This window comes from Cnephaeus nilssonii (assembly GCF_951640355.1).
Source record: "Cnephaeus nilssonii genome assembly, chromosome: 8".
Classification (NCBI taxonomy): Eukaryota; Metazoa; Chordata; class Mammalia; order Chiroptera; family Vespertilionidae; genus Cnephaeus; species Cnephaeus nilssonii.
The window spans coordinates 52,883,865-52,898,107 of NC_137079.1; the positions used below are offsets into that span (position 1 = coordinate 52,883,865).

Genomic DNA, 14,243 nt, shown 5'->3' on the forward strand with positions numbered 1-14,243 from the left:
GTTAGGGATGATCAGGTAGGCAGGCGAGTGGTTAGGGGCAATGAGGCAGGCAGGCGGCAGAGCCCCGCAATCGATTGCCTCAAAGAGGGAGACCCAGGCTACAGCCTGCAGGAGGGATGCTGGGCAGCTGTGACAGGAGGCACTGGCAATGGTGGATGCTGCAGGGCGAGGCTGGCGCCACTGCGGCTCCTGAGCGGGTATGGTGCCTGCAGCCTGGCCCAGGCCCCAGGGTCGCAGCCTCCTCCCATGGCTTCTGCAGGGCTGGACTTCCACTCCTCCTGCCATGATGCCTGGGCAGATCCCAGACCCTTCCATGACTGCGGGCTCTCTGCCAGGGCTCAGCCCCCTGACCAGACTCCCCAGCTCGGCCCTGACTGCAGAGGAGCTGAAATACACTGACATCCACAACATTGGGGCCATGATCACCCCTTTGCACTTCCTGGAGGTGAACCTGGGCAAGAGGCCTCAACCTGTGAAAAGTGAGCTAGAGGAGGAAGAGGAGCGGAGGAAAGGGCGCCGGGAAAAGAACAAAGTGGTGGCAGCTCCATGCCAGAAAAAGAAGAAGGAGCGGAAGGAGTGTCTGCAGTGGGAATCTGAGTGGCTGGAGCTCATGAGTGCGGAGCTGAAAACCCAGATGAAGGAGCTGAAGCAGGAGCGGCAGCAGCTCATCCTGATGCTCAATGGGCATCGCCCCACCTGCATCGTCAGGACCGACAGCATTAAGACCCCCGACTCAGAAGGCAACCCACTGCTGGAGCAGCTGGAGAAGAAGTGACCATGGGCTGGGAGGAGGAGGAGAAGGAGGAGGAGATGAGAAGGAGGAGGAGGAGGAGGGTGCCAGAGGGCTCTTCCTTGCTGCATGAAAAACTCTTCAGTGAGACTCAGCACAGCCAGCATCGGCCGGGCTTTTTTGTGAAACTCAGATCAGCCACACCAGGGGAAGAAACCCAGGCTGATGAAACCCAGGACCAAGCACTGAGACCAAAGTAGTCCTGAGGGGGGCCTGTTCTGCCTGGGGCCAGGCTTGTAGGAGGCAGGACAGAGGCTCTGGGCCGGAGAGACGCCCAAACAGGCAGCTGTGGGCACTTTTCCAACCTCTCTGCCAGGGCACCCACCCAAAGGACCTCAGAGCAGCCAGGAAAATCCATGAGTTGCAACCAAAATTAGGCTGAGTATGGAACTCAGAGTGAAACTGCAATCTGCCTGCCCCCAGCCCTGATCCTGACCCTGATCCTGATGTAAGGCTGGAGAAGGGCACAGTGCCAGGCCCTGCCGTACCCACTCACTGTGGTCCAGCTCAATCCTGCCCAGAGTGGCAGCCTGGACGCACCCTCACTGGCCCTGCTGGAGGTGCTGTGGGCATGAGGCACAGGCGCCCTTCCAAAGCACATACTCACTGAATATTTACAGACTGGCTGCCCTGGCAGAGCTTTCAACTGCACATGTTTTTTATACTTTCTTTATTTTTAATATTTTTTTTCAAAAATAGATTTTATACAAGCAATATATAAATGGATTTCTATAATCACTTGATGTTATCCTAATATATAAAAACCATGGGTCCATCACAATCGGAGGCTCGACCAACCAGAAATCAGTCCTGCAGTCAGGGCTGGGTTGCTGTGGCGACACAGCACTGACTGCTATGGCTGCAGGTGGGGTGACCCAGCACTGACTGCTGAGGGGGCTGCAAATCAGGCCTGGAGAGAGGCCTGAAGACAGAAGCAGGGTCTGATCTGTAGCCTCTGTGGCAGCTGTTGATCAGCAACTTGCCTCTCTCTTTTGCTCTGGGCCTGGCCAGCAGTCACACCTCCATTTCTCTCCAGGCCTCCACAGGGGCTGCTGATCAGTCCCGCCTTTCTGATCAGGCCCTGTTGATAGGCCCAGAGATGCTGACTGGCATAGAAACCAACCAATGAGAACCAAATCTGGGTGAAGTGTGAGGAGCCAATGGCTGCCTAGGAGGCAGAGCTTTTGACATTGACTGGCATAGAAACCGACCAATCAGAAACAAATTGGCTGGCATAGGAGGGCAGTTGAGGGCGAGATCAGGCCTGCAGGGAAGGGCAGTTGGGGGTGAGAACAGGCCAGCAGGGGAGGGCAGTTAGGGGTGATCAGGAAGGCAGAGGCAGTTAGGGGCAATCAGGCCAGCAGGGAAGGGCAGTTGGGGGCAAGATCAGGCTGGCAGGGGAGGGAAGTTGGGGGCCATTAGGCCAGCAGGGGAGCAGTTAGGTGTTAATCAGGCTGGCAAGGGGAGTGGTTAGGGGGTGATCAGGCTGGCAGGCAGAAGCAGTTAGGAGCAATCAGGCAGGCAGGCAAGCAGGGGAGTGGTTAGGAGCCAGCAGTCCTACATCCCCCAAGGGGTCCCAGATTGGAGAAGGTACAGGCTGGGCTGAGGGGACCCCCCCCCAGTGCACGAATTTTGTGCACTGGGCCTCTAGTTTCAGTATAAGCACCTACGATTCTTCTTAGATTCTTCTTAGTTGGGACTAACTCAAAAAAAGGGCATCTGGATAATCACAAACTAAGCTGTCCAGTGTGTTTACTTATTCAGAACCATGTGCCTCAGACAGCACAACATGCCCTGGATCCAGTTTTTAGCTTAGTCACCATCATCATTTCCTTTTTAAAAACTGAACTTATTGGGGTGACATTGGTAAATGAAATTATATACGTTTCAGGTATACAATTCTATAATACATCATCTCTATATTGTGTATTCACTACTCCAACCATCATCATTGACTTTTAACTAGAAAACATTGGAACATAATTTTGATGTGTGGAGTTTGGGGCACAGAATCTCCCTTTTTGGGTTCTCACCCTATGAAATTTGAAGAATAAACACTTGAACTAAAGGTTTCTTTAGTAAAAAATGTGGAAGTTTATTGGAAGCATATACAAACTTTACGTGTGCAGGGGTCCCCAAGTGGGAAAAACCCGTTCTTTCTCTCTCTAATGGGAAAAAAAAATCAAACCAAAAATCTCCCGAGTCTCTTTGTCTCTGGGTTTATAAAGGCTGCAGCAATTTGTGTCTTCATGACCCTTTTTAATTGGACTCCTTCCTTAATTTATGACCCCTATGCTTTCCTAACTGGTCAGAGTATCATTTTCAAAGTCCAAAGCCCATGTGGTGCCTACTTCTTCCTCTCCCCGTATCTTGTGACATTTCTCTATCCTCTGTGAAATTATGATTCTCTCTTCCTCATATCTTGTGACAATTCTCTATCCTCTGTGAAGGTAAGATAAGCATTGGAGCCCATCACATATGTGCATTCCTCTCCCATGGAACCCCCTTTTCCTTAAAACTGCCTGTCCTGTCTTAAAATTCCTTTCAGTTTTATTGCTAAGAAATAGAATATGAGCTTTGTGGAACCTTATTCTCTAAAAACAAAATGGTCTAGAATTTCTTTATATCAAAAATGTAAGCAGCCCAGTCAGGTTTATCAAACGTGAAGTAGAAAGTTCCTATTGAAGTCAACTATGTAGACATTTGATTGGTGATTGTGTTCTCAGTCAGATACAGTCTCAGATTCATGTTCTTCAGAGAAGTGTTAATATACAGTAAATTGTATGGTTATGAAATATAATCTCAAAGTAGATATTCAAGACAGATATTTCATAAGGTTAATTAAACAGTTTATCATTAGTTCCTAAAAGCAATATTCCACACTCATTGAAAAGTGGAGTCATGAATGAAGGAGCATGGAATGCAACTATTTCATCTACATACAAATGATACTGCAATGACTGCCCTGGGCAGGGTCTGGAGTGGGGATGGATAGTGACACAAGGGCATCAAAGCTGCTGAAGCATTCAAAGATTTCAAAGTGAACCAAGTATGGGCTTTAAGGAGAAATTGAAGCAGAATGTTAAGTGCTCCAGCAGAGTTTTATGAGGCCTGAACATTCCTAGGGCAGACTGGAGAATCTGACATAGATTAAAAAGGGTGTTTTTTGTATAATTGGAAAGGATATAGCAACAGAACCTGCAAAAGCAGCTGCTGTTGGAATCCAAAGAAGCCTCTTTGTAAGTTTTCGTGTGTTTTTATTTTTATTTTTAAAGATTTCATTAAATAATATCAAATATACCTCCTTTAACTTAAATAATAACAGGAGTTTACTCTGCTCACCAAATCGGGGCATAAGACACAGTCTCTGCTCAGATGCATCATGTAGGGCAAACTAACAAACTAGAAACTAGTGCTTTAAATTACAGATAGAACAATTGAGTATGTTTCAAAGTTACTTTCTAGACAATAAAATCTATTAGTCCATAGAATGATCACCTAAAGAATTGAGTAAGGTACATTTCTAAAATCACTTAAAATTTGTTAAGCATATATACAAGAATACATTAGCAGATATAAGCAAGAATATGAAAAGTTCCCAAATTCTATTTTGACCCCATGTCATTTTAATTTGGTTCCTCATGCTGCTCTCTTTATATGCTTTATTCCAGACTCCAATGAAAATATAAACATATGGAAGTAACTTTTATTTTCCATGTATACATTATTATATTTTTACCTGTTTGTTGAGATACGGCATCCAATGTAATAGACTAGAGACCAATATAATAAACTTTATTTGTTCTCTATTTTTATCAATCATTTTCAGACGTTCACCACACTAGTTCATTTGATATTTACAATAGTCTCATTCCTTTGAAATTAGTCATCAGCAAATATGGTTTGTCAATGACAGAATGTTCAAATCTCTAGAAAAAATTTGTATGTTTATTTGAGCCAAAATTTTGAGGATATGATCAGAAGAAAGATCTCAACAAATTGAGAAAATGCTCCGGAGAATGGCATTTTTGCAGTTTTTTTCCCCCCTGCATTTAGAATCAAAGCAGAGTATTTAAGGAAGGTATGTGAAATCCATTGGTGGTAGACTAAGGAGGCAGGAGAAAACAAAGTGGGGAAATATTTAGGATTGGATAAAAAGTAAATTAGAGAGATACATATTATTTTATTTTGGTTGGTTGAAGATAGTTATCATTTAATATTTACACCACATAGAAATGGAATGTAGGCAATAAGATAACAATGAGGAATTTCGTGGTCTTGTCCTCTTGTAACCCAATGAAAGCCAAATTCATGGGACAGGAGCTGGTGAAAAAGAAAAAAGATTTATTTGAGTGCCAGCATCTTGAAAAGATGGAGAACTTTTCCAAGTCCTCAAAAACCTATCTTGCCCAGCCGCCATGGGTCAATGGTTGAGTGTTGACCTATGAACCAGGAGCTCACGGTCCGATTCTTATTCAGGACATGCCTGGGTTGTGGGTTGGATCCCTAGTGTGGGACGTGCAGGAGGCAGCTGATCAATGATTCTCTCTCATCATTGATGTTTTTCTCTCTCTCTCTCTCCCACTTTCTTCCTCTCTGAAATCAATAAAAAATATATTTAAAAAACTATCTTAAGATCTCAGTGCAGGCAGAGGTTTTTATAAGTATGGAAAGAGAAAGCAGAACAAAGCGAGCAGGGGGAGGGGCTCTGGACATTCAGGCGGTATCTTTGCTAGTCCTAACATGGACTCTCATGGTCAGCTTCCAGGGGTTGGCCATCTAGTTGAATTCCTGTGTCTCAGGGGTTGATGTAAGCCAGGGCCTTGAAGGTCATGCTGCTCCTTGGGTTCCCATAGGAATTGAAACTAGTGATTCTAGCAAAACACACTTAGAAAAGAAGCTTTCAACATGTCAGCCCGAGCTTCAAGAGAATAATACTAGGTTAGAGTAAAAGGCTGGGTTTAACATTTACTAAGATTAATATGGGTAGCTTTATATAAGTGTAGTGCATTCACTCTCTGTTATACTCTGGTGCTGGTGGTTATGACTTCCAGAGGTCTGGAAAAGAAAATTACTCTTACCATTTCAAAGATATGTTATCCTAGATGCATAAGAACAATGAACAAGGTTCACTTAAGGTAAAGATTGACCTTTGCTAAGGAAGCTATAGGCCTGGGACTACCCACTGTGACCTGCCACGTTAGGAATTTATGATCAGACCAGCCTGTGTGGTCACTTTCAGTAACTGAGCTTGCCTGCCAGGCTTGCCATGTGGACCACCCCCTGAGCTTGTCATATTTATTACAAAGCCCCAGTTTTGCTCACAGGCTCATTAGCAAAAAAAAAGAAAAAAGACTGCTGAAGAAATTTCTCTTACACATTGAAAGTAGGGAATTGTCCTCTGCGAATGCACCTGTCAGCAATCTGATAGTTTTAAAGGGGTTTCATAGAGTTGCCACAAGTGCAATTCTCATACCGAATAGTTAAACATTAAGATGCTTAGTTTTGATGCTTGTGGAGTTGCACATTTAGATACTCTGACCAATGTAGTTTGAGAAATTACATGGGGATTGAGATGTTTTAAGAAATATATATAATAGATAAAGAATCTGAAGGTTAGTGATATTAAATTACTCAACTAGGAAAGTGTAGAAGTGGGATTAGAACCCAAATTTGCCCTATGTAAACATTTTATCTGATTTGATATGCCTTGCTTAGATTACATGTATAGAATGTCAGAGTACTCTCCAGTATACTTTGAACTTGTACCTTTATTGAAATATATACAATGTGGACCCGTTCCTACTGTTCCATTTCAAACCGCCAGTTTACTTTTATACACATCTTAGTGTTTAGCAACAGTGAACAAGTTTGAATTTTTCTCTGCTGGAAATTCTTGTACCTCAGCTGATTGCATGTAATTTAACTTTATTTTTAAATCTTCATATTTCAAATAGTCCTTTTATTAGAAGAACATTTTATTTAGTCAAAGGTAGGTGGGCCTATATACAAATGAGGTGATATGCTCTGAGATATTCCTACACTGAGATTTCTTTTTAATAGAAAGGTAACAAGAACCTCATCATTTTCTAAAGCCAAAATTAGAACTGATGGCTTGAAAATCTTGGCATACAATGAAACACAAAGCCTAAAATTGGAAAACCTGTTGGAAATCCAAGGCATCATGCATAGAATAAACATAGTCATTTCATAAGGGTAGCTAGCTTTTGCTGACTTAGACTATTCTGAATTTCCTTATGATAAATACTCAGCAACTGCCTTTTCTTTAAAACATACCATCACAATATTAATTTTTAAAATTGAAGTGTGTTAATTTATGTAAGAACAAAAATTGTATGTAAAATTTGTCATGTTCAACATAGTATAAAGGGTGTCCCAAAAATGTTTACACACTTTGAATAATTATTAATTCCAATGGGTTAAATCTGAAAAGAAAGAAACATCAATTGAGATAACAGCTTTTAAAGTGTGTATACATTTTTGGGGATACCCTGTGCATAATAATACATCATTTATAACTGTTCAATACATGAATGATGACACAAATAAAATAATGATAAAAAGTCATTTTTTCCCAGGTTCTAATTCTGAACACTCCTTCACCATCCAAAAATATGTCCTAATTAGCAGTGTCCTTGTAATGATAAAATGAAATGAATTATGTAGTCCTTGTAAAAACTTTATGTATATTTGAGGTTATATTACAAATACACAAGAGCTCTTTGAGATTATTTCAATTCCACAATTTTACGTCAAATGCCAACATGTTAGTGTTGTTAACAATATCTTGTTTCAAAGAAATATTGAATATATTGTAATTTATAATTTAAATTAACAATATAATTTAAAATTTATTTATTGTTATATACCTTTTTTGTGGTTTTACTTTTAAACATTTTAAATATCTTCTTTAGAACTCTTTACTCCACATTTATATAGTATAAAATATACACTGCATATGTTTAAAAAATTTAAAGTAATCTATTAATTAAATTATAAGCCTGTTTATTTAATCTTCCTACCTCCAACCTCATAGATTTCAACTATGTAGTAGTAGTGAATATTCCCTTCATTTGGCCCAGCAAACTTGGAGTTTAACTGTAGTGCCTATTATCCTGGGTCAGCAATATATATTAGTTACTGTGACCCATTTAGTGTATGACATACTTAAAACACAAATAATTTTATTTTAGGACACACAGTGAGATTTATGGAAACCAAACCAAAGCAAAACTAAAAACAAAAATAACAAACTTGTGGTAAAGAAAAGTAGAAAATACAAGATACTTCACATTATGCTATTAGTAGGTCTGAGCTAAACTGAATTTAAAACATTAGAAAAAATAAATTTTAATTCTCTTCTTCTAACACGGAGAATGTTATTCCATATGCAATCTATGAAAAATTAGTATTGAATCAAATACTCATCTCTTTTATAGAAAATATGTTGTGGTCTTTTTTCAAAGGCTATTTTCTTCTCTAATACTCCTGAGGTCAATATGACCTTAGTTTGGTCCAAGCATTCCAGTCATCACATTAGAAAAAACTGCATAGTTACATGCTCTTCTACAAATTTTAGGAACTTATCAGAATTTATATGCTGTACTTCTGTCATTCCATCCAGAAAGCTCAAGGTTGTTGAACTTGTACCTATCATTGAAATAGGTCTCAACAAACGTGTGAAAAAAGTTGCATTTTTTTTTTCATGTCGAATATTTGCTTTATGGGGCCAATAAAATGAATAAGAAAAGTAAATCTCATTATATCATGACGAATCAGTTTATATTATTTTAGCTTATTGAGTCAAACTTTATTCTCATCATAAATATCTACGTTCAAGGAAATAAATGAATAACATTTACGAAAAAAATCTGTATTAATAAACACATAAGAGTTTATTTGATGAAGATGCTTTGTACCTTCTCTAGTATTTTTTCCAAAGAGGTGATTAAAATTTAGTAAAATATAGTAAGTTTAAATTGCAGAGTAATTCATTTTAATTCTCTTATAAGTAGTCAATAATGTTAAATTTTCAAAATGCATATTTATAGGTAGCTTTTATTTAAACATTTTATAACTTCTTTGTTTCTATTAAACTTTTCACCATTATTTATAAAAAGAAAAAATTAAATATTGAAGTGCATAAAATGCAAATTGAACTGACAATTATATGCCCACTTTTAGCCTAATTGTCTCCTTCTTAAAACTTTTGCAGATTAGTATATTGAAGATGATTATTCTCAGTATATGTATAGAATTCTTCCAAAAGATGTGCTTGAAACAGCAATCTGTAAGCAAATGTTCCTTTTCCTCCCCATATTTTTTCCTTTTCCTCTTCTGTCTCTTTCTTTCATTATTACTTTTAGAATTAAGCTGACACCACAGACAGAGCAAATGCACATTCTCAGGAAAGCACGGTTCCCTCAATCCATTCAGTTATTTATTATCAAATTTTTTGATTCATTGTATTTGTGAGGCATTATTATAGGGATGCAGATATTAGTGTGAAGACAACGTTCAAACACCCTGCCTTCATGGAATTAACTTTCATGCCTAAAAAAACCCCAAAAAACATAATAACAAATTTGGTCTCATATAACATAATTTCAGAGTTTTATATAAGCTAATAAAATTGAATAAGATGATAGAATATGATATAGGTGAGGTGTGAGTGTATTCAGGTATGGTGCTACATCAGTCAGAATGCTCATAGGTCGCCCAGTGAAAGTGACATTTGAGCAGAGATATGAAAGGTAAAGAGAAGAAGCCAGTGTAGCTCACTGTGTGTGAAGAATATTTTAGGAAATAACCTAAGACGGGAGAGTGGAAAAGCAAGAAGCCCAATGTGCTGGTCAGTAATGGGGGGTATGTAAGTTGATAAGGTCAGAAAGATATAGGAGCAAGCCATGGTGAGCAGTCATACCAGATGAGTTAAAACTAAGAGGTCTCTTACATCTAAAATGAATTGATATATAGCAATTTTAAAATGTATTTTTATTGATTTAAGAGAGAAAGGGAGAGGGAGAGAGAGATAGAAACATCAGTGAAGAAAGAAACTCACTGATGAGCTGCCTCTTGCATGCCCCCATTGGGGATTGAACCCACAACCCAGGCATGAGCCCTGACAGGGAATCAAAATGTGAATTCCTGGTTCATAGGTTGATGTTCCACCACTGAGCCATGCTGGCAGGGTGATATACAGCAATATTTTCATGAATATCAATGGATGTCATAAAAAAACATGTGAAAATGGACAACTGATATCCTGTCGATTCATTTTGATTATTAATCAAGTAGAAAATAACAGAAAGATGTGACCTTTCTCATCAGCAGCTGTGCTAGTCTGGTTAATCTTTAACTCAGTATTTTATGATCAAGGTAACTATCCTCGAGCGTGAATAAACCTATTTGGCCTGTTTCTAAGGGTGAAAACCCAGGGAACTAATACTCTCTTACTTCATCTGGATTATTTATAAGGGCATGCCATATTTGTCCCTGGTCCTCTCCCTTTCTCATCCTTTATAATAAAAGCCTAATATGCAAATCGACCAAATGGCAGAACGACCGGCAGAACTACCGGTCACTATGATGTGCACTGACCACCCAGGGGCAGATGCTCAATTCCTGAGCTGCCCTCAGCCCGCAGGCCCTAGGCCAGCCAAGGCAGGTGCCTGCAGGGGCCTCCTGACCACTCCTCCAGTCACCCTGCAGAGGGAGGTGACTGGCAGTGGCAGCAGGAGGTGAGGCCAACCTGGCCAAGGCAGGTGCCAGCAGGGTCCCCCAGATTGCTCTGCCGGTTGCCCCACAGAATGGCTCTGATCACCAGCCAGGCGTAGGGACCTTACCTGTGCACAAATTCGTGCACTGGGCCTCTAGTTCTTTATAATGACTCATTTGCATTCTTCTCAAACTCTATCCTTCACTTTAAGGACATTTCTCCTTGTTTCTTCTTCCGTTTTCTTAGTGTCTTTTTAAAAATTGATTTTTGAGTGTGTGTGTTTTCAGAGAGAGAGAGAGATTTGTTGCATCACTTATTTATGCATTCATTGGTTGATTCTTGTATGTGTCCTGATGGGGGTTGAACCTGCAACCTTGGTGTATCAGAACAATGCTCTACCAACTGAGTAACCAGGCCAGGGCTTCTTAGTCTCTTTTGACAGTTTCTCCCCTTTTGCTCACAGTTTAAACATTTATGTTCTTCAAGGTCTATTTTTTTCACTTCTCACTTTACTTTCCATTTTACATAATAATCACTAAGCATTGCTCAAGCTGATTTAATTATTTTATCTTCCACATCCTTTTAGATTCATATTGTGATAATGAAGACAAGATTCATGTAGCCCCACAAACAGGAACCTCAGCATCTTCAATCTTTTATATTCTTCAGTACCCACACCCAGTCAGGGACAAAATCTTGGAGATCAGTGCTTCTCAACTATCTGTGGTGAAAGAAACATGTTTTAATGTCTGTGCCACTTTATCTTTTCTTTTCTGTTGCTGCCCTCATTCCAGCTTATTTTAGTATTAATTGGTATTACTGCCACTTGACTCTCCCTGACCTTGATTTTTATTCATTATGAATTTAAAAAATATCCTCCACTCTCATTCTTATAACAAAACAAATATCTCAATCATCTATGGCATGCCTCATGACGTCCTTAAACAACAGCACTTCTCAAATACACTTCAGACCACAGCTAGAGCTCCACAGAATTTACTGATTCACAAGTGTACTACTCACTTTCTTTTCATAAGCTGTTCCCATGACCTGGAATGTCCTTCAACACCCTAACCATCTGGCAAAATCCTACTTATCCTTAAGGCTTGGATGACACATTGTTTCATACATCATCTTTTGTGCCAAGTCTTTTGTGAATATTCTAGGCCTACTTAGCTTTCAAGTCAAATGAAAAAATCAAGTGACCTTTGGAGTGATTCAGTTAGGATTCAACCATCGATGGTCAAAATCTATATTTCAATTTTTAAAGTTCTCAAGAATTGAAAAACATCATCAATATTATTTCATCATATTGCTGATTAAACAAATGATGCACAGATTACAAAGTAATCTGTGTAGTTCTTGGTACATAGGAAGTAGATAACAGTAAATAATTTCTACCCTCATTTATAATACTTTCCAATTATTATCACAACATTGTAATAATTTAATTATAATTGCATTATTGTATATCCACCACCTTCTTAATATGATGCTCTCTTATCTTTTAATTCTGGTTATAGTTGTGAGATGAAAGCATATTCATTCATATATGATGAACGCATACATGCATATCATATATAACCTATTATATATAACTAGTGGCCCGGTACACGAAATTCATGCATGGGGGTTGGTTCCCTCAGCCCAGCCTGCACCCTCTCGCATTCTGGGACTGCTGGCTCCTAACCGCTCACTTGCCTGGTGGCCTGATTTCCCTAACTGCTCTACCCTGATGGCCTGATCCTCCTAACTGCTCTCCCCTGCCGGCCTGATCGCCCCTAACTGCCTCTGCCTCGGCCCTGCCACCATGGCTTTGTCCAAAAGGATGTCCGGAAAGTCGTCTGGAAGTTGTTCAGTCTAATTACCATATTACCCTTTTATTAGTATAGATAGAGGTAACAGTGGAAGATAGTCATTTGCCTCTCATCAACTGCCAATATTTTCTTTTGTTTTATTTTTTTATTTATTATTATTTTTTAAATATATTTTTATTTCAGAGAGGAAGGGAGAGGAAGAGAGAGATAGAAACATCAATGATGAGAGAGAATAATTGATCAGCTGCCTCCTGCATGCCCCCTGCTGGAGATGGAGCCTGCAACCCAGGCATGTGCCCCTGACCAGAATTGAACCTGGGACCCTTCAGTCCACAGGATGATGCTCTATCCACTGAGCAAAACTAGCTAAGGCTTTTCTTTTGTTTTAAATTAGAGTCTAATTTCCAATGGTTTTCAATATTTATTATATGGACATTTTTACTGATGTTTTAATGAAAACTACTCTTTTAAAAAATAGGACTTACCTCCATCATGAAGACAAAACAAACTATTTAAGTGAATATTTAGGTGCAGACCTCTGCAGGGCAATACGCTCAACCAGTGTCACCTTTACTCCAAATCCTAAGAAGAAAGCTTGAGTGTCCTAACAGCCTGTCAAACCAGATTTTACCACTAAAGGGTAGCACACAGTTCAGGAAGAAATCTAAATGTTGTACAGTAATTTAGTTCTGACATTTTAGGGGAAATTTTTAATAATACTTATCTGGTACAAATCTCTAATCAGAGAAATATGTGTGTTCTCTGTAGAAAATATAGTGCATCCTATTTATGTTCGTTTTATTTTACTCTTGCATAAAAGTTTTGCTTTAGGAATTTTTGACTTGTGGCAGCAGATACTGAAACACATAGAGGTCAAGAGAAATAAGAGAGAATCAATGAGATGTGGCAAATTCATGTTTAGCATTTATATTACTAATAAAGAAATGTTGTGGACTATGTTAATATATTTAATAGGGAGGATCTTGAATTAATGTTCTGTTTTCTAAGGTAAAAATGAAAAGATTATTTTCTCCCAAACACAGAAAGAATAGATAATGTTAAATTACCAATTTAAAAATGAATTTTCATAAGCAAGAAAAGGACATAGAAAAAGATGAATCTTAAAATATGTTTATGTGATTTTGAGTCTGTTTAAAAGGTCAAGACAAGACATAATTAATTGAAGAAAAACTTTATCTATGTGCTTTAGACAATTTTTAAACCAAAAATAAACTTTTGCATCTCAGATTTAAATTGTATTCTAATGTATAAATGAGAGCTCTTTTGGTAGACTTACCTTGATATTGCCTGTTAAAATGACCACCGAGACACAGAACAAAATTATAACCATCCAAGGAAATAAGCTTAGTATTAAAAGAAGCGTTTACTTTTTCATCTAAGTTCTGATAAAAAACTGTTCATCTGAATTTTTTTTTCAAAGAAAAAAATGCCTATTTTTTAAAAATAGACAAAAGTGTTTAGATTCAGGTTGTTAGCTTTACTCTGAGTCTCATTTATAAAATTCTGACACCAGACTTATACAAAATCAAAAAAATGATTCATTTGATAAAGAAATAAGCAAACTTCTATACCCAATTGGAGTTTTACATTCTATGTAGTACCTATTGACCAATTAAACAGATCATGTTGATTATATAGGCAGTGACCATGTGACCACTTACTTTCATTATTTTGTATCAAACCTGTATAGGGGTTGTGTTAGTTTTGTGTGTGCATGTGTGTGGGTGCTCATCTGTTCAATGAAAAGATGAGTCAGTTATAAGATAAGAATTTATTTACTTTTGTCATTTGAAACAAATCTGAAATTGATGAGTATGAGGTATGCATTGTATGATGGATATTTCTGATATCAGAAGAAGATGTAAAGAGACTATTA

The 14,243-nt window shown here is 38.7% G+C and overlaps 1 protein-coding gene across 1 annotated transcript; it reads left to right on the forward strand.

Annotated features, from left to right (window-relative positions):
- Positions 1-265: 265 nt before the first annotated feature.
- On the forward strand, positions 266-775 carry LOC307104406 (jun dimerization protein 2-like; the record flags this gene model as incomplete). Its single annotated transcript, XM_079779342.1, has 1 exon — positions 266-775. The coding sequence occupies exon 1, from the start codon at positions 284-286 to the stop codon at positions 773-775; it is 492 nt and encodes a 163-aa protein (XP_079635468.1). The 5' UTR covers positions 266-283.
- Between the last annotated feature and the right edge of the window lie 13,468 nt (positions 776-14,243).